Source organism: Microtus oregoni, unplaced genomic scaffold (genome assembly GCF_018167655.1).
Source record: "Microtus oregoni isolate MIOR12 unplaced genomic scaffold, Mior012 000029F_ref0000214, whole genome shotgun sequence".
Classification (NCBI taxonomy): Eukaryota; Metazoa; Chordata; class Mammalia; order Rodentia; family Cricetidae; genus Microtus; species Microtus oregoni.
In genome coordinates, this window is record NW_024543088.1 from 23,508,949 (window position 1) to 23,529,081 (window position 20,133).

The 20,133-nt window shown below is 56.3% G+C and overlaps 1 protein-coding gene across 1 annotated transcript; it reads left to right on the plus strand.

The window, feature by feature from the left end:
* The first annotated feature begins 698 nt into the window (after positions 1–698).
* Ephb3 (EPH receptor B3) lies at positions 699–19,361 on the plus strand. The gene is made up of 16 exons (XM_041678106.1): positions 699–1,157; positions 9,089–9,153; positions 10,272–10,944; positions 13,075–13,230; positions 14,154–14,504; positions 14,610–14,734; positions 14,911–15,070; positions 15,156–15,264; positions 15,484–15,536; positions 16,459–16,581; positions 16,668–16,915; positions 17,349–17,564; positions 17,662–17,811; positions 17,900–18,093; positions 18,206–18,361; positions 18,463–19,361. The coding sequence occupies exons 1-16, from the start codon at positions 1,064–1,066 to the stop codon at positions 18,569–18,571; spliced, it is 2,982 nt and encodes a 993-aa protein (XP_041534040.1). The 5' UTR covers positions 699–1,063; the 3' UTR covers positions 18,572–19,361.
* The last annotated feature ends 772 nt before the right edge of the window (positions 19,362–20,133 follow it).

The following is a 20,133-nucleotide window of genomic DNA, read 5'->3' on the forward strand; positions in this document are numbered from 1 at the left end:
TTTCTCTGCAGGAATGCTTGTTACCCCTGGCTGTGAGCTTTAAACGTGCCTCCACAGCTCACATAGCTCAGGATAACACGGGCTTCTCTGCCCTAGCCGTTCTTTGATACATTGGGGGATTGGGAGTGCTCAAAAGTATTTGTTAAACAAATGATCACATCTAAAAGAATGAATACATAACCCTTGAGAAGCCCTGGGAGCAGTCTCTGACAGTGTGGGTAAACTCCACAACCAGCCCTTTCCCCACTTGCTAAGGCCTATGCTGGGTCTGGACGTGCATGGGAGAAAAAAAAAGCTAGACAGAGACCCAGGGATCTGCTAGCCACAGGGGGGCGCCCCCAGCTCGTTCTATCTGGTTAGCACCTTCTAGGACTCAAGCTGGTTACTAATCGCCAATGGGCGAAAGGGGTGGGATTATCCGGCTGATGGACAGTGTGGCTCCGCCCAATCTAATTCATCTTTTCCTTAGCTCCTCCTGCTCCAAGCCCCAAGACACCGAGGGTGGGCTCGGTGGAGGAGCGGCCAACTGAACTCCAGCGGAGTGCTCTCGCTGCAGAACCAGCTGGCTGGGCGGTCTGTGAGTGGGCGGCCGGCCTCTGGGGGCGTGGTCGGAGTGTTGACGGGCAGGCCGATGGGCCCGCCCCTCTCGCCCAGAGCGGCCGCTCCAACGCGAGGACCAGTAGAAGTGAGTACGTGAGCGGCGCAGCTAGATCCCGGCTCTTACCTCGGACGGCGCACACACCCGGAGCCCGGGATCCAAGCTCGGCCCGCCGTGGACTGTACCCCGAGAGCCGCGACCACCTGCGCCCTCTGCCTCCCGAGTCCTCCAGCGTCGAGTCACACAGCACCCCGGATCCTCCTGGACCGGTCCGTCCAGATTCCCGCAGGACCGACCTGCCGGCATCTCCCCGGAGCGCGGGGTTGGGCGACACCTCTGTTACGGAGCCGCCCGTCTGCTTTGCGCCCCCTCCCTGCCGGGATCTCTTGGACTGTACGCGAGCCTTCTCGGGCGCCCTCGGCCCCGCCGGCGCGGCCCCGCTCGGCCCCCCGAGCGCTCCGGGCTATGGCCCGAGCCCGCCCGCCGCCGGGGCTTCTGCCGCTGCTCGCTCGGCTGCTGCTGCCGCTGCTGCTGTCCGCCGGCTGCTGGGCGCTGGAAGGTGAGCGGCGTCGGGGTCCTGCGCGCTATTAGGGAGCCCCGCCGTGTGGGGCCACGGGCTGAGCACACGTCCAAGGAGGCTCTGGGCTCTTGCGGGCGCCGCAGCCTTGCTTGGAGAACTGCTCGCAGCTGGACTCAGCACCATCTCCCAAAAGACGCAGTTCGGCCCTGGGTTTTTGTGGGAATAGCCTACACTCTCAGCAGAGAAACGAGACCCTCGGGGTTTCGCACCTCGGAAGGCGAGGAAATGTGGGCGACCCAGCAGACAAGGCAGGGGCTGCGAAACTGGACGCTTGGGCGGGGTGAAGCGGGACTCCCCGGGTTGGGGGGCTGCGCTGGTTGGGAACCCGTTGGAGTTAACTGTGAGCGTGAGTGTGTGCACCCGGCTTTGTCAGGGGATGGCTGCGGGGGTGGAGAGGCGAGGGGCCTGTCATTGTTTATGGTTTCTCAAGTGCCAGCTACACATGAGGTGTGTGTCTGTTGTACACATTCTCGGACCCACCCCACCCCCACTTCTAGCAAGACCCTCTGTGGGCTTGGGCTTCCATTGAACCTCATAAATGAGGGTTTGCCCGGGTAGCTCCCGAGCCGAGTGGCTACTAGTCATCCGCGGCGGGAAAAGGTCAGCCTTGTGTGTGAGTTCTGTGAAACCTACTAAGAGTGCTGCTGCTGCTGCCGAGAAAAGACTGAACTTGAACAAACAAACAGCCCGAGTGTTACTGGCCCAGACAAGAGAGCTCACACTTACGCCACTTGACATGAACCTACAGGGAACACCGGCACAGGTCACTAACACAGGCTAGAGTCACATACAGTTCCCCGGTGTTACAAAAAATCGTAAACCCTTTCAGAGAGGAGTGAAAGCTTCCCTTATTGTGGAGTGGGAGAGAAGCACGGAATTTGAGGGAAAACTGGTATATAGGCAGTACTTAAGGTTTGGTGTCTTGAACAGATCTCGACACTTTTAGTTGAGGAACAAAAACATGAACCCTATGAAATTTGGTTCCGTCCTTAAATTCACAGTGTAAACTTAAAGATTGGAATTTAAAAATCGCTAAAACAGTTCGTAGAGGTTTCGGGTGCTTTGGAATTTCCTCCAGTGGGGAAATTGTCTCCATTATTTTGGAGCCCACTGTGCTGACAGATTTATTCACCTGGGTAGACACATGCAAATTTAGACAGAGACACCATCGAGGTTGCACCCACACTTAGACACACTCACCCACATGTGTGTGATAGGATCTCAGGCGTGAGAAGCCAGTGTGGGGCTTTGTTGTTGATTGCCTTAAGGGTGTGAGCCAGGGAGCCTATGGAGTTCCCAGGTCTGTGACTGTCTTAGCTCAGGAGAGGCAACACGGGGCACATGCACTCTGGGACATACACTTAGCAGAGCTGTGTGTCACCTGTCCTATGGCCCCTTTTGTGGAGTGTGGTAGGTAAAGGTGCAGAGTGGAGTGTGTGGGAAAGTGTGGCTTGGGGAAGATGAGCAAGGCTACCTGAGGAGGCCCTTCCCTTCCTCCTGTTCTTCCTTCACAATCCTCAGACCCATTGAGGCAGGCCCTACCCAGTAGCTGGTCTCCAAGTCTTCTGGGCCAAGGAGTGACTGAGAGGCCCTTATGGTCAGCTGTGAAAAGGAGTCAGAGCAAGTGCCGGGCTGAGGGACGCTAGGCCAGTGAGGGTGTCCCTGGAAAGTGGTGGGGCCTACAAGTGTGGCTTTCATCATTGCCTTCATTTTTGCAATACCTCAGACCCCGGGAGAGAGAGAAGAGACATAGGTGTTGAGTAGAGCCCACCCTTACGTCTACCTGCTTCCGGTTCCTGCTCTCACGTGGGAACTGTACCAACCAGACTGAATTGTTAGTGTGTGGACAGGACTTAGCCCAGTTGTTGCTATTCAAGGACTAGCTGTTGCTATTACTATTATTACCCCAGGGTGGCTCTTAGGGGAGCTGTGAGAAGTGTCCCTCTCCTGCTGGAGGGGCTGAAAGGAAGAAATGAGGAGGAAAAAGCTGTACTGGAAAGCTGAGGCACAGGAGGAAAGAGATAAAAGAGACCAGACCCCTGACCAGATAGCAGCTGTCTTCTGGGGCTTGGAGTAAGTGATGGGTGGACTTCAGGTCCTGGAGACTGTGTCCAGTGTGGCCTCTGATGACCCATCACCAGCTCCCAAACTTGTCAGGTGGTTTGCCCTTGTATTCCGGCTCTCTGCAACAGTGTCATTGCGTGTAGACCCCGGGTCTCTGAGCTGGGGGTGCTGCCCATGGTGTACCCACAAGTTGGGTGCTGCCTGACACCAGGTTCCTGTTCGGTCTCTGCACACTTGGAGTTTACCAAGATTCCAGGATCTCATCTTAGTTTTCCATTTGGGTGGAATCAGGATGTTACTAGTCCTTTCTAGCTGAAAAATTGCCACTCCCCCTTTACGCTTTGACTGCCCCACAGCGCAGGCGCAAACACACACACACACACACACACACACACACACACACACACACACAGAAACTGCCCTGGGAACTGTGAGGCCACTTCATCGCTCACTTTTCCTTTAAGCATTTTTCTCTGGTTCTTCGTAGCCCAGATCATTCTACCAGTCAGGACCATGAATAAGTGGGAAATGGGTGTTCAGTGGGGTGAAACAAGCTGAGAACGGGACCTGGGAGGAGGACTGGTGTCTGAGCCACGGGTCAGTTGAATGTATTTGAGAAAGTCCCAGTTGGCAGTCAACCTTTCTGTGAAAAGAGAAAGAGCTCCAGCTTGTAAGAGGTGGGGTGGGGACATCCCACTTAGCCATGCTAGTTAAGTCCTCACTGCAGAGGAGCTGGCCCTGGGCAAGAAACAACAGCAAACGTCTGTCCTCTGAGGTTAGCGGTGTGACCCTGAGAATGTGGGAACTGCCAGGGGTCACAGCCCCGGATTATGGTGGATTGCTTTACCACCTCTTTCTCTTGTCTCTGGGATTCCTCCAACCACCGCCCCCTGCGGCCCCCACCCCTGTTCTTATTTGTCACCAGAGCTTCAGATCTGAGGAGAGACAGCAGCAGGCATCTAGGAGAACCAATTTGTTTCTCATTGCCTTGCTCTCGGCCAGGGCTGCCACCGCTGCCCTAGCAGCTGAGAGCTGAAGCCTGGGTTGTTGTGGGCAAGGCCTCGCCACTAGCCTTCCACTAATCAAACAGCAGAAGAGGCTGAATCACCAGGCCTGCATAGTTTGAAAATTGTAGGCCTGCCTGTTGTGCTGAGTCAAACTGGTTTGTCAGGCTTGGGCAGGGGGAGGTGGCAGCTGGGTACCTGATGGGGTGGGAGTGGCCCCTTGGCCCAAGGGCTATCCTAAGGCCAAGTCTCCCATGGCCTTCCGCCTCAACTCCTGGTTAGACCACTGGACCAGCAATCCCAAGGAGAGATGGAGGCCTCCTGCCAGGGCCAGCTGTCTACGGTCCAGGCTGACTGGCAGAGCCGGCCAGGGTGGGAACATTGAGGCCCTTGGGCTCCCTGCCCTGTGTTTCTCCCCTCTTCTCCCTCTCAGGTTTATTTAATTATAAATCCCCATGATCTGAGGGGAAGAATGAAAAACAAAATGTGTTCTCTGTTCGGAGATGGTCCCCTCCCCACCATCCCTGATGTGGGGACCAAGGATGTGAAAGTGGCCCTGGGGAAGCCAGGCAACTCAAAACAACCCAAAAAGAAACAGCAAAAACCTCCGTTACAACTACCTGCTTATGTGCACACACACACCCCTCAGATCCTAGAGCAGGGTCCCCCAAACCCTTGCTGGCTCAGGCCTTCCCAGCTGGTACATGCACACACACAAAGTGACACATAACTGGAATAAGAAATGGGGAGCCTTGGTCCCCTGCTTGGGAACAAGGTAGGGACTGTTGGGATGAGGACGGCAGGGGTCATTTTCTCCGACCTATCACGGACTTCAGGGCACCCCTTTCTGCCCAGACCCTGTCCTCCTCTGCCCACCCTACCCCCTGCTTTCCTAACCTTGAAATATGACCTTTCCTACTACCTCAGAGTTCTCAGTTTGGGTTTGGGCCAAAGGCTTCTTAGTTCTGTCTCTGTTTTTTGTTTCCTGGGCCCTCTGTGGCTCTTCTGCTCCAGGGTGGAGTGTTCTGAGTGACTTGGAACCAGGAGGTGCTGTGGGGTCTGGTAACGCAATAAAGTTGAGTGGGCCTGACCCTTCACCAGGGCAGACAGCAAGGCTCTAGCTTGCGTTCTTGCACTAGTGTGGTCAAATGAGACCCTCAGAGACAAGCCTGGGCATCCACAGTGCCCCCATTGGGCCAACTCTCCAACTTAAGTATGCCAGCTCCTGAGCCAAACTGCTGACTGGAGCTTCCCTCCTGAAAGCTTAGGGCTTCTCCACACGCTGCCATTTTTGCTGCCAGGGAAGTGGCTGGCTGCTTAGGCAGGGGCTATACCTGGGGAGGCCGCACCCAGCCACGCCCAGAATCATCTCAGTGCCCCTGCTCCACCCCCAGCCTTGTGACCTGCCTGACAGCTCCTGCCTCAGCTAGGACAACAGGAAGCTGAACCGGGGTTGCCCTGCCTTTGTGAGAGGCAGGACGAGAACACCTTCTCCCAACTCTTCCTTTGCTCTACAGCAGACACACATGCTCAGTGTGTTTCTGTTGCGTGTAGACCCTCTAAGTTGTTGCACTTTAGTGAGAGTGGTGCTTTTTTTTAGGGGAGGGGGGCAGGATTTCTCTGCATAGCCCTGACTGTCCTGGAATTCCCTCTGCCTCCAACTCTTAGGGATCTTCCTGCCTCTGCCTCCCGAGTACTGGGATCAAGGGTGTGCGCCAGCACCTCCAGGCTAATGGTTGATTCTTATATTGCATCTTCATGCGCCTTCATAGGGCTGTAGTATGTTTCCATGTGACTGTGTAAGAGAGGGTTATGGTCTAAGAAGGGAAATCTTTATATGCAGGACTTGTAGCTGTGCAGTTGTGTGTGAGGACGGTGTCCTGTTGGATTGGGTGTGCCTGTCCTTAGGAAGGCAGTGTAGCCGAGAGTGGGTCTGCCTAGAGCTAGCTGGTTCTGTGTGGAAGGCAGATTTGCTGCCTGGGACTGGCTAAGGAGGCTAATCCGTTTGTGCCATGTGCATCTGTGTCTGAAAAAGACAGACTAGCTGTGTGGGGGGCCGTGTGCGTGTTCGCGGGTGGCTATGGCTCTGTGTGTATTTGTCCACCATATGTGTTGACTTGCCCTTCTTCGGTCCCGGTAGTGGGAAACAAGCCCAACCGCTGAGAACTGGGTCCTGCCTGGGCAATTGTGTTTGCCCACAGGTGAGAGCCACGGCGGCCGTGACAGCTCCTTGCTATGGCTGTGGCCCTGTGGAAAACGGAAAGGGTGCTGCATCGAAGCCCCCGTTCCAGATCACCAGCCTCCCAGTGACTTTTCAGGGTCTTGGGGTGGCCCCCCTTTCTTATCTCCTTCCACAGCCACCTGGTGGGGGTGGGCCCGGTGTGTAAGCAGCAGCTAGGAGTATTTGGAGGTTTGCTCACGTTGCTCTTTTGTTCTTAGCCCCTGTGCTGTGTCTTCACCACAGAGAAAAGATCTCCCTCCCGGTACCATGGGCAGATGGGTGCTATAATCTTCAGCCAGCCCTGGGTACTGATACTCTGTCTGCCCTAGACCTCCCTTTCGTGCTTGGGGCAGACTACAAGAAACAGGCCCCTCCTCTCCCCAAAGAAGTGGGGAAACCAGAGTGGCCCGCCCCCTCCCCACCCGGGTGACCGGAGCCCGGGCCCTTCCTCAGGCACACAGGCCTGGAAACCCAAGTCCTCTCCTCATTAATAGGAAAAATGTGCCGAGATTGAGCGATGGCCAAAGGCTGATCCCCTCCCTCCCTCTCCAGAAATTAAACAGAAATGAAGAGCCTCCCTCTCTCCCTCCTCCTGCCCCCGCCTCCTACCCTCCTCTCTCTCCTCCCCCTCCCCTCCTCCCGGAGCCAGCAGCGCAGGGCTTGTTTTAAACTGTGGAGGAATCTGGCTGGAGGGGGAGGGGGCTGAATATTTGGGTTTAAACAGTTCCAGATGGGTTTGGCACAGGCTGAGCAGAAGGAAGTGAGGGAGAGGGAGGTGGGAGGCAGCGCGCGGGAGCAGTGGGAGCCCTTGCCTGCTCCGGCGGGCGGGCAGCGGCGGGCGGCGGGCAGACAAGCAGGCGGACTGGCCGGCTGGTTGACTGGGGGAGGGGGTGTGCTTGGCTCTGCGCAGATCGGCTGCTCCCAGAGACAGGACTATTCCAGGCTGCCGGCTGGGGAAGAGGCCACTTGGCACTCTCCGTCTCTGTCGATGTCTCTTTGGGCCTCCTTGTCTCTTCATCTTACTGTCTGTTGTAGTCCGCTGCCCAGCATCCCTGCTGTCTGGTCCCAGCCTGCCAGAGTCCCTCCTGCTTGGCCCATCTTCTCTAAGCCCCTGCTCTGCCTTCCTATCTCTGGGCCCCTGCTTTTGTTCATCTCTGCTTCCCTGAAGGACCACCTGCCAGATGTGTGTCTGTTGGTCTGTCTGCCACAGAAAGCTAGGACAACGTGCCATGTGGCCAGCCCTGAAAGGACCACCAGCTGTGTAGCTCTAGCGCGTGGCTCCCCGCAGTGCATGCCTGCTACACTCTACCCCTGCGCTACCCATCCACTGGCTTCTCTGCCAGGTTCTCCAGGAACATGTGGGGTTCAGATCTTCTAGGGAGCCTCAGCTACCCCACCAAGATGTGACATGACAGGCTCTCCGAAGTTCTGGGGCAGCCCTGCCCATCAAACTCAAAGTTGAGGCTGTCTTGACTCTGGGGCTACCGGGAAGAAGTCGGGAGTCCCTTCCTTTTCCGGTATCGTGCTAGGTCTGATCTTGGAGTCACGCTGTCTCAGTTGTCTAGCCAAAGCTCAGAACTGGGCTTTGGGGATGCAAATTCGTGTGTGGAACATTCCCCTCCCCTGACTGAGCTAACGGACCTGACCGGAAACCCCAACTTCGGAACAGAGGGGGGCTGGCCCGGAGACAGGGAGGAAGGCAACTCACCTGACTTGGAAATCCAAGAAAGGTTTCCTGGAGGCAGAAGTTTGGTTGGGACGCAGTTTCTAAGCTTTGTTTGTTTGTTTTTAAGACAGTTTCGGTGTGTACCCTAGGCTAAGCTGAACCCCCACCCCGCCCATCCTCTCAGCATCAACCCCATGGTGCTAGGATTACAAGCATATGCCTCCCCGCCCGCCCGATCTCTGGTCCCTTCAGAGGGACTGGCTACTGAGTCAGCTGGACCTGCACTTGCTCACTTGAGCTCCCGTCGGCGCCTTGCCCCGGTACTAACAGCTTTACCAGACTACACTAACTCTATTTAGGCTTCAGTCTCCTGTAGAGGACTGTGAGCAGCGGTTTCTCCATGGTTCTCATGAAGTTTTGAACCAAGTCCTGGGCATCAGTGGCCCCTTTTTCCTCAGAGAGCATCCGCGCTTCAGCCCCCACAGGTGGCTGAGTGGGAGGCTGGGAGCAGGCCCCGGCCTGCTGCAGCTCTTTCCTTCCCTCCCCAGGGCAGTGTGTGAGGCTGGGCCTTTGTGCTGGGAATGGAGTCAGGGGAGGCCCGGACTGCAGGGTCTGAAGCCCACAGCCCTTTGTTCCAGGATAAAGGCCCTGCTGGCCCCTTTGTGTGGAGATTAGCAGAGCCTGAGGTGTGTGAGCCAGCCTATGCTCCAGCTTCGTTACCCTGGCCCGGGGTCAGAGGCAGGCCTCTACCCCCAGCCAGCTAGACTGACTGACACCTTTGGAATTGTGACACCTCTGGGGATGACTTCAGGGTCACCTCTGGGGAAAGGGAAGGGCTCTTTGGAGATTTGGGAGAGGTTGTGCCTGCTGGGAACTGTTTTCTTACCGCCTTCTGTGGGTGACTTCCTCATTCTGAGGTCGGCTGACCCAACGTTTCCTCCTGATGTTCCCCCAGAGACCCTCATGGACACGAAATGGGTGACATCTGAACTGGCATGGACATCTCATCCAGAAAGTGGGGTAAGACGTCCCCATCTTCTCTACTGACTATTAGTTGATGTCACACCTTCTCCCTCCAAGGTCTGGAGATGGGCTGCCTCTGGCCTCACCTCCTGGAATGTTCGTGTCTCTCATTCTTCTGTCTGTTATTCCGTATTTGTCCTGTCACCCTGACCTGGTGGCCCTTCCAAGTCCATCCATCCAGACCATCCCCCTCCCACCCAGGAGGCAAAGCTGAGCATAGTGGCACGTGCCTTTCGTCACAGAGGCAGGAGGATCTCTGTGAGTTCTAGGACAGCATGGTCTACATAGTGAAGTTCCAGGACAGCCAGAACTACATAGTGAGAACCTGTCTTTTTTTTTGGGGGGGGGAGGGAGGAAGGAAGGAAAGAAGGAGGAAGGAAGGAAGGAAGGAAGGAAGGAAAGACCAGGAAGCCTGGGCCCCAGCTCTCTACCACACTGTGTGCCTCGAGCAGGGCGATTGACTTTTCTGGGCCTCGATTTCTTGACTATTAAATTCCTACCATTCTAGTCCCTCTCCCTCCACTATTGGAATGAACGTCCCCAGGTGGCCTTCGTGGCTAGGCTGAGCCCTGGGGCCCTAGGTGTGATGACAGTACAGGCTCTGCCGTCACCGGGCCACCTGTGATGTGGGCTGGTCTGCCTCTTCTATAAGCCTTGGATTTCTTGTGGAATTTTCGTGACAATGAAATGTGTCCGTAGTGTCGACAGCCAGCGTTCACCAAATGCTTTCTCTGTCAGGCCAGATTAGCCAAGTTGCGCTGTTTAGTTCCTGGCAACCTCATTTAATTCCAGTCAGCCGCACTCGGTGACGAAACCGAGACCCCCAAGATCACACACACTTAGGACTCAGCCCAGGCTTCCCAAGGTCCCAGTGCTGTTCTGGGTGCTCTCTTCCCTGAGTTCTGTATTCCTCGGGTATGTCAATCATCTCTTGGTTTCGGACCGAGAAACTGAGGCACTGAGAGGTTGAGTGACATGGTCACCCAGTAAGCTGGGTTTTGAACCTGTGTATGTATGTTCAGCCACCTGCCACAGAAGCACCCCGTGAGGTAAATGCAGAAGCCCCAGACACGAGGGAAATGACTCATTCTCTTTTTCACTTGGTCCACACTCAGTGGGAAGAAGTAAGTGGCTACGATGAAGCCATGAACCCTATCCGAACGTATCAGGTGTGTAATGTCCGTGAGTCCAGTCAGAACAACTGGCTTCGCACGGGTTTTATCTGGCGGCGAGAAGTGCAGCGCGTCTACGTGGAGCTCAAGTTCACCGTGCGAGACTGCAACAGCATCCCCAACATCCCCGGCTCCTGCAAGGAAACCTTCAACCTTTTCTACTATGAGGCTGACAGCGACGTGGCTTCGGCTTCCTCTCCCTTCTGGATGGAGAACCCCTACGTGAAAGTGGACACCATCGCACCGGATGAGAGCTTCTCCCGGCTCGATGCCGGGCGCGTCAACACGAAGGTGCGCAGCTTCGGGCCGCTCTCCAAGGCCGGCTTCTACTTGGCCTTCCAGGACCAAGGTGCCTGCATGTCACTCATCTCTGTGCGTGCCTTCTACAAGAAATGTGCATCCACCACCGCCGGCTTTGCGCTCTTCCCCGAGACCCTCACGGGCGCGGAGCCCACCTCGCTGGTCATTGCCCCCGGCACCTGCATCGCTAACGCTGTGGAGGTGTCAGTGCCTCTCAAGCTCTACTGCAATGGCGACGGGGAGTGGATGGTGCCCGTTGGCGCCTGCACCTGCGCTACTGGCCATGAGCCAGCTGCCAAGGAGTCCCAGTGCCGGGGTAAGTTGTGCCTGAGGAAGAGAGGAGGAATACCAAGTTAAGGGTGCACTCTGTGGCCGTGCACTTGCCTGGCATGCACAAGTCTCTCTACCTGCAGTCCCCAGCGCCAGAGAGCTGAAGCAGGGGAGATTAGGAACAAGAGAGATGGAGGCTTTAAGTGAACTAGAGACCTTGTGAATGCTTGACAAGTAGGCCCCGCGAATGAGGGCAGACCTTCGAGGCTGGCAGGGATGCCCCCTTGGTCCTGTCCCCAGTGTCCACTTCATGGCGAAAGTTCTAGAGGGGCTCTGCTGTGGGTATCACTTTGTCCTGAGGGTTCCTGTTTCCTGGGAGGCCGTGTGTATGGCACAGTAGTTAGAGGCCAAGTCCCTCCTGTCCCCAGTCCTCACTTTAACCACTTCTGTGAGCCTGTGCAAGTTATCCGACCCTGCTAACCTTGGCTTTCTCCTGCAAAATGGAGCAGTAGTAGAGACTGTCTCCCAAGACTGTAAATGGGGATGAGCAAATGAGTCCCTGCCCCAGGAGCTCGTGTCCCCCTCTGCTGGGAGTCGCCGGTCCCAGGAGTGTGCAGACAAATGGAGGATAGGGATTGTTCAAGTCCCTGTTCACAGGGTGGGTGGGAGACTGGCCGAGTCTCATCAGACTTCCTGATCTACTGGCTTTCCAGCCGTTCTCGCCTGAGCCTCACCACTACCCTGCAGAATGATTCCAGTTCTCTCCCTATTTTGCCAAAGAACATGGAGACTCGGGGAGGTTCTGCTGGGCCGGCCTCCCAGCTAGGAAATGACGGAGCCGGCTTTAAATCTCCACCCAGAGTTGAAGTCCGGCAAGGGGTGAGGGTCTTGTCCACTTCTCTGTGGGTCTTGTGATGATGGTGCCTCCCAGAATGGGAATGGCTCTTATCATAGTAGCCCCCTGTGTGAGGGGACCAGGTTTTCAACCTGGCCTGCCTTGTGAGGCCCCGGTTTGGGGTTGCCTCACGCGCCCCCCCCCCCCCCCCCCCCCCCGCGCGCTTCTCTATAGGAACCTGCTGGAAACTTCCTCTTCCCAAGTGTAGAAAGCGGGTGGGGGAGATGAGCCTGACAGCCTGAAGAAGGGCTAACACTCTGCAGGTCCCTGGCAGGAAGTGCAGGCTGGTTCCCATAGCAACCAGGCTGGCCTGGCCTCTGCCCCCTCCCCCACTGGTTCAAAGAGCTAGGATGGAATATCACCTTCATGAGGGGAGATTAAACCCTAAAGAAGAGCACAGCCCCAGCTCTAGGCCTCAGAGAGCTTGGTGACCCCTCCCTCCCAGAGGTCATCACACGGGTGGATTGACAAGTCACTTCAGTGTGGCCAGGACAGTCCCCAGTCATGCCCGTTATTCTGTCTCCAAACCAGTGCCCCTTTCACTCTGTAAATATTCTCATTTTTAATAATAAATATTATGGCCACCCTACGCATGGGGAACGCGCAGAGCCCGTGCCACAGGGACAAATGTGGTTGACAGAAGAGATGGGAAAGGGTGTTCAGGACTCTGGGCTCAGGAGTCGCTTGGGACAGGTCCCCTGGGGGCTTTGAGACTTTGAACTCCAGGTGACCCCTGCCTTCTTTCTCTTTTCTTGTCCCCTCTTTCCTCCTCTTTTTACTCCTGCCCAGCCCTCTCACCCCTGCCCTGTTTCTTGGCGGGTGGGAGCAGAGATTCGCCAGGAGCTGTCTGCAGAGGGGGCCCTACCTCTGACTGTGGCACTATCCTTGAGGCTTCTCGAGAATTATTCTCTTGGAGTGTCCTTAGGGAAAGCTGGGGCATCTCAGCGGGTACAGGGTGTGAGGCCCACCCGTGGTCTCATCCTATCCCCTCCTCTTCTCCCTGCCCTGTGTCAACGAATCCAACTGTCCAGGTGATGGACTGACGTCCTCTGAGGCACACAGGTGGGGGTTGGGGGATAGGAATGAAGAGGGGTCTCTCTGAGGCAAAGGGGCCCTTTGCAGCCGTAGCTGGAGTTGGGCAACACAAGCATTGCTCCTGTGGTCTGGGAGTTGGAGGGGCTAAGACATAGGCTGGGAATGGCCAGGTTCTCTCAGAGGAGGGAAGGTTGGAATGCCTGCAGAGAAGGGACAAAATATGTGCCGTTCCCTTTTCTCTTGCAGCTTGTCCCCCTGGGAGTTACAAGGCAAAGCAAGGAGAGGGACCCTGCCTCCCCTGTCCCCCGAATAGCCGAACCACCGCGCCAGCTGCCAGCATCTGCACCTGCCACAATAACTTCTACCGTGCGGACTCGGACTCTGCCGACAGCGCCTGCACCAGTGCGTGAGCTCCTCTTCCCCTCTGCAGGCCTCTCCTTCTGGGGCCAGCCAGAGAGCTGAAGGCAGTGAGATAGCCCTTCCTTCTAGATGGGGAAGCTGAAACTTAGCCGAAGGCAGTGAGATAGCCCCTCCTTCTAAATGGGGAAGCTGAAGCCTAGCCGAAGGCAGTGAGATAGCCCCTCCTTCTAAATGGGGAAGCTGAAGCCTAGCCGAAGGCAGTGAGATAGCCCTTCCTTCTAGACAGGGAAGCTGAAGCTTAGCCGAAGGCAGTAGATAGCTCTTCCTTCTAGACAGGGAAGCTGAAGCTTAGCCGAAGGCAGTGAGATAGCCCCTCCTTCTAGATGGGGAAACTGATACTTAGGGGGTTAGATGATTTGCACGAGATGTCTCCTAGGAGGCAATTGCTCTTGAATGAGAATCCAGCTTATCCCAGCCAACTGCATTTTAACTAGGTCCTGCTAGCTGCTAGCAGGTGTCAGGAGCTGGCTAGGGACCTGCCAGCTCATTGCTCCTTTGTCTGTTGCATTTCCGGCCCAGATGTAGCCATAAGAGGTCCTACAACCTAAGGGTGTGCTGGTCCCTGCTCTCTCCCTGTCTTCGCCTTTGGTACACTAGACATTGTACCAGGTGCAGTGGATATAAAAGAGAGTAAGGTATCACTAAGGACCTTAGCATCACATTGTGGAAACAGATAATGACCACGTAGTGTGCTACGTGCTGAGCCTCAAAATGATGGGAGAGGACAATCAAGATAGGCTCCTGGGGGCGGGGGTAGCACTGCTGTATGTCCTGTATGGTAAACAAGAGTCCTGTCTCCCCAGGGAGGAAGTAAGTGCAGGAAGGTTTTGTGCTTTGGATTCAATGTCCAAGGCAGGAAGGTGGTCCTCGGCCTCCGACTTATTTCTCCTTTTATGTCCCCAAAGCCGTGCCGTCTCCACCCCGGGGTGTGATCTCCAATGTGAACGAGACCTCACTGATCCTTGAATGGAGCGAACCCCGGGACCTTGGTGGACGGGATGACCTCCTTTATAACGTCATCTGCAAGAAGTGCCACGGAAGCTTGGGGGCTGGGGGGCCCGCAACCTGCTCACGCTGCGACGACAACGTGGAGTTTGTGCCTCGGCAGCTGGGCCTGACTGAGCGCCGGGTCCACATTAGCCACCTGCTGGCCCACACACGCTACACCTTTGAGGTGCAGGCAGTCAACGGTGTCTCAGGCAAAAGCCCTCTGCCACCCCGCTATGCAGCTGTGAATATCACCACCAACCAGGCCGGTGAGACGGGGACCTGGGTCTTCTCGCCATAGCTACAGAGGCTGAGGGTTCTTTAGGAAGGATGCCCAGGCTCAAGAGTCCTTAGTCTTCCTTTCTCTTCGCCAGCCCCATCCGAAGTACCCACACTCCACTTGCATAGCCGCTCGGGGAGCAGCCTGACCCTGTCCTGGGCACCCCCAGAGCGGCCTAACGGGGTCATCTTGGACTATGAAATGAAGTACTTTGAGAAGGTAAGAATCGCAAGGGGCAGGAGGAGGCTTGGGGCGGAACAGGGACAAGACTATGCCCAGATAGTATTAGGGACCTTTGGGATAGGAGCCAAAGCACCGGGCAAGCTTGATGATGGTTGAGGGTCAGTCGGCTCTAGGACCTACCTGAAGATGCCTCCATTCTCGTGGCTTTGCAGAGCAAAGGCATCGCCTCCACCGTGACCAGCCAGAAGAACTCCGTACAGCTGGATGGGCTGCAGCCTGATGCCCGCTACGTGGTTCAGGTCCGGGCTCGCACAGTGGCGGGTTATGGACAGTATAGCCGCCCGGCTGAGTTTGAGACGACGAGTGAAAGAGGTACACCCCTATACCACTGCATTCCGGCCCCTGCGCCAGCTCATCTTTCTCGTGCCTTCACTCACCGCCCATCCTTCATCTCCAGGCTCAGGTGCCCAGCAGCTTCAAGAGCAACTCCCCCTTATTGTGGGCTCCACCGTAGCTGGGTTTGTCTTCATGGTGGTTGTCGTGGTCATCGCTCTCGTCTGCCTCAGGTACTGACAGGCCATGGCCGCCTCACAGACTGACTCAGACTCCCTTCACAGCCTCAGCCATCGGGGCCCCCGGCTTTCCTCTCCTAGTCCAACCCACCCTGTCTTCTGTGCTCGTCCCTGCTCCCAGAGACTCCAGCCCCTACCCAGAGTCCCCGGATACGACCACCAGCCATGGGTTCCCACACCCAAACCCTTGCCTTCTCTACTCTGCCCCTGCAGGAAGCAGCGCCATGGCCCTGACGCAGAGTACACGGAGAAGCTGCAGCAGTACAGTGAGTGTCACTCTGTCCCCAGTGTCCAGCTCCTGTAGGCTTAGAGACTCCCTTCCTTCTTCTGACCGGCTGTTTCTAGTAGGGTTCCATTTCCTGATCCCCTCCTCATTCCAGGTCCCCTGAGCTTGCTAGCCCTAGAGTCTAAGATGTAACCCCTGTCCCAAAGGCTGTAAGTCCTGTGGGAACCAGGTACCGCCCGCACACAGGAAACAATTAGGTGCTAACTCCTGTCGCAAAGGACACCAAGAGTTCAAAGAGGAAGGCTTCCTAGAGGAAGTGGCAGGAGGACCAGGGTTTACGTTGGGGGAGGAGGGCATTCCTGGCTCAAGGAGCCTCTGGAAGGAAGTGAAGGGTGTGGAGTGCCCGGCTGTGTGCCTGGCTGTGGGGGCATTGAGAAGATTGGTTTGCCAGCTGTGAGAATGCCAGGCTGGGGAGGGTGGCCAGCCCTTTGGAGGGTCCTCCACGGCAGGCAGAGTTTGGACCTGACTCTACCGCAGGTAATTGGGAAGGCTGTCAGTTGTGGAGGAAGACAGTGGACGTATTGTTCCAGGAAGACACCGGGCAGCTGGGTGGGAAAAGCGCAGGGGCAGAGAGCCCAGCCGGGAGGCTATTGCAATAGTGTTGAAGGCCTGGACGTGGCTGGGCGGTGGGAAGGAGCCAGGGGAAGGATGAACTGGAGAGAAGCGAGAAGCATGATGAGCGATGAGGGAGGAAGACAACAAGAAGAATCCTGGCCGTCTAGCTCATGTGGTTCCTCAGCATTCTCGTGGGGGAGGGGCGGGATACCGGCCTGGCACAGAGGAACGGGCAGGCTCAGCAAGGAGGCCGTCAAGAGTGCACCCAGCAGGGCTGGTCCCTGCCTATGAACTCCCTGCCGAGGCCTGAAGTCCACCCTCTTGTGCCCGCCTCTCTCCCCCCGTAGTTGCTCCTGGGATGAAAGTTTACATTGACCCCTTCACCTACGAGGATCCCAATGAGGCTGTCCGAGAGTTCGCCAAGGAGATCGATGTGTCCTGTGTCAAGATCGAGGAGGTGATCGGAGCTGGTGAGTAACCCGGGAGCAAGGCAGGAATGGATGGGACACCGGGAAGACCCCAGAAACACTGTGTGACCTGTGCCTGCGCCCCACAGGGGAGTTTGGGGAAGTGTGCCGAGGCCGGCTGAAACTTCCTGGCCGCAGGGAGGTGTTCGTGGCCATCAAGACGCTGAAGGTGGGCTACACAGAGAGGCAGCGGCGGGACTTCCTGAGTGAAGCCTCCATCATGGGTCAGTTTGACCATCCCAATATAATCCGCCTGGAGGGTGTGGTCACCAAAAGTCGTCCAGTTATGATCCTCACTGAGTTCATGGAGAACTGTGCCCTGGACTCCTTCCTTCGGGTAAGAGCCGCTTCCAGTCCTCTTCTCTCCTGAGCCAGCTAGGTCGGGCCAGTTATGCCCACCGTCAAGTCAGAGACCCTGTTCAAAGTCCGCACATCTTGGGAGGTAGAATGGTACGGGGAAAGAGCTGGCTGAAATGCTAGCTCCGCTCTTAACTGCCTATATCATCTCAATCCGGCAGATATTTGTCTTTCCTAATCTCAGCCACCTCGGTTATACACGGGGCTGGTAATACATACTAGATTCTCACAGGGACCGCGGGGATGCTGCGCACAAACTGCACGACACATAGTAGGGCAGCTGACAACTGTCTCTGTTTAACACATCTGTACACCGCTGAAAAGCATGTTCTCAGAGGGCTTAAAGCAGGCAAGCAAGCCAGGGGCCTGTTGGGAGACAGCAGGCCCCAGCTGAGCCTACCTCTTGCCTCCAGCTCAATGACGGGCAGTTCACAGTCATTCAGCTGGTGGGCATGTTGCGGGGCATTGCTGCCGGCATGAAGTACTTGTCCGAAATGAACTACGTGCACCGTGACCTCGCTGCCCGCAACATCCTCGTCAACAGCAACTTGGTCTGCAAAGTGTCTGACTTTGGCCTCTCCCGCTTCCTGGAAGATGACCCCTCAGATCCAACCTACACCAGCTCCCTGGTACAGGAAGCACCTGGGAGGGACTGCGGGAGAGGGCTGGCCAGGCTGGGGGTCAACCTCGAGGCACGAGGTGATGGGCATTTCCTCCCATTGCCAGGGAGGGAAGATCCCTATCCGCTGGACCGCCCCAGAGGCCATAGCCTATCGGAAGTTCACCTCTGCCAGTGATGTCTGGAGCTACGGAATTGTCATGTGGGAGGTCATGAGCTATGGAGAGCGACCCTACTGGGACATGAGTAACCAGGATGTGAGTAGAGCTGAGGAAGAGTGGTCGCTTGGTGGGAGGTGGCAGGGTGTGGAAGGGAGCTCACTTCAGATTCCCTACCTTTATCCAGGTCATCAACGCTGTAGAGCAGGACTATCGGTTGCCACCCCCCATGGATTGCCCCACCGCCCTGCACCAGCTCATGCTGGACTGTTGGGTGCGGGACCGGAACCTCAGGCCCAAGTTCTCCCAGATCGTCAACACATTAGACAAGCTTATCCGCAATGCTGCCAGCCTCAAGGTCATCGCCAGTGCCCCATCTGGGTCAGTGTCCTAACTCCCACAGACTGACAACCTGAACCCTACTCCCCAGCCCTCTGGATGTACCAGGTCACTCCTTTTTTTTTTTTTTTTTTTTTTTTTTTTTTGTCCACAGCATGTCCCAGCCCCTCCTGGACCGCACAGTCCCGGACTATACTACCTTCACAACAGTGGGCGACTGGCTGGACGCCATCAAGATGGGGAGGTATAAGGAGAGCTTCGTCAGTGCTGGGTTCGCATCCTTTGACCTGGTGGCCCAGATGACTGCAGAGTAAGTGTACCCCCGAGGTGCAGGGACTGTGCAGGAGCTCCGGCTGAGCCCTGGGTGGCAGGCAGAAGGGAAGGGACTGATGGCCGCGTTTCTGTCTCTAGAGACCTGCTGAGGATTGGGGTCACTTTGGCGGGCCACCAGAAGAAGATCCTTAGCAGCATCCAGGACATGCGGCTGCAGATGAACCAGACCCTGCCTGTGCAGGTCTGACACTCAGCTCCACCCGGGGGGGTGCCGCCCCCAGGACTGCACGAGGATTCTGACCAGCCCGCCAGACTTTGGGATGTCTGGCCTTTGGCTGTGGTCCAGAAGATGGAAATTTTGGGGAGGACCCTTGCTGTGACTTCTCCAGGCCTGTGCTCCCTCCCAGGAAGTGTGCCCCAAACCTCTTCATATTGAAGATGGGTTAGAAGAGGGGATGATGACCCCTCACCAGATGCCTCGGGGCCCAGGCCTTCCTGCTCTCCAGTGGGGAAATCTTCACAACTCAGATTTGGCTGTGCTTCAGTAGTGGAGATCCTGGTAGGGTCAGGTGGGGGTAAGCCTGGGTTCCTCAGGCCCCAGCCCTGGCAGGGGTCTGCCCCCACCAGGTAAGCAGAGAGTATCCTCTCCCCCAGGAAGTGGAGGAGGGGACTCTGGAAACGGGGAAATATGGTGCCCCATCCTGAAGCCAGCTGGTACCTCCAGTTTGCACAGGGACTTGTTGGGGGCTGAGGGCCCTGCCCCACCCCTGCCCTTGGTGCTGTCGTAAAAGGGCAGGCAGGAGCGGGCTGAGGAGCAGCCCTTGCCTCCCAGAGACTGACTCAAAGAGCCAGAGATGTGTGTGTGTGTGTGTGTGTACATGTGTGTGTGCGCGTGTGTGTATGTATGTATGGGGGGTATGTATGTGTGTGTTGTACACATGCTTGCCTGCACAGAGAGCATGAGTGTGTACAAGCTTGGCCCCGTGCCCTGTCGTGGGGCCACCTGGGCAGACAGCGAAATAAAGGCAATAAGATGACTCTTGGCGTTCTCCTTCCTCCGCCCAAAGTGGGACTCCTCAATTCCTCGTGTTAATCATTCCTGGCTGCTAGACCTCCACAACTTCCTGGATTCGGTGGGAAACTACAGAGGCCTAGCCAGGCCTAATTTCTCTTTCATAGTTCAGCCCCATTGTGTAAGCGTCCGACAGACTTCTCAGAAGTGGCACATCAACTGAGGCCAGCAAGCCATCCCAGAATTCTTTGCTTCTGTGGCTCAAGGCAGCAGAGTCCCTGAGGGAGAGAGGGGGTTTGTCAGTTCCCAGGGTCCCCTAACCAAGTGTAAGACGGGTCATTTACAGACAGAAAGCCAGGAATGGCTCCTCTTCACTAAGCATTTAGTGAGTCCAATCTTGGAGCCAAAGGCCCCGCTTACTTCCACGTCTTATTTCAGGCACAGTGTGACCCAGGCACAAAGAAAGGGAGATGTTCAGTCACATGATAAATCCCCAGCCAGCAAGGGAGGCAGAGGCTGGGATTCCCGTCTACAGCATGCCTGCACCCTGGCAGGGCTTGGGAGATACAGCACAAGGGCCAGGAAAGGGTCAAGAAAGCCTCTAGAGTCAGGAAAACTTGTGTGGGGTGTCAGGACATGAAAATGAGCAAGGGGCATGTTTTCTGAATAATGGAATGGGCTTGGGTAATAAGTGTATCTTCCCCAGCGGTGGCGGGAGAGGGTATGAGGTCACAAAGAAACGCAGGTCCTTTTGGCAGCAAACTTAAAAGGGGTAGGATAAAACAGATGCGAGCCTC

What these genes read in the sequence shown, in the direction of transcription:
- Ephb3 (XM_041678106.1), top strand. Translation starts at nt 1,064, where the DNA reads ATGGCCCGAGCCCGCCCGCCGCCGGGGCTTCTGCCGCTGCTCGCTCGG. An exon ending in GGGACATGAGTAACCAGGAT is followed by an intron (nt 17,812 to 17,899) that starts GTGAGTAGAGCT and finishes ACCTTTATCCAG; the next exon opens with GTCATCAACGCTGTAGAGCA. An exon ending in ATCGCCAGTGCCCCATCTGG is followed by an intron (nt 18,094 to 18,205) that starts GTCAGTGTCCTA and finishes TTTTGTCCACAG; the next exon opens with CATGTCCCAGCCCCTCCTGG.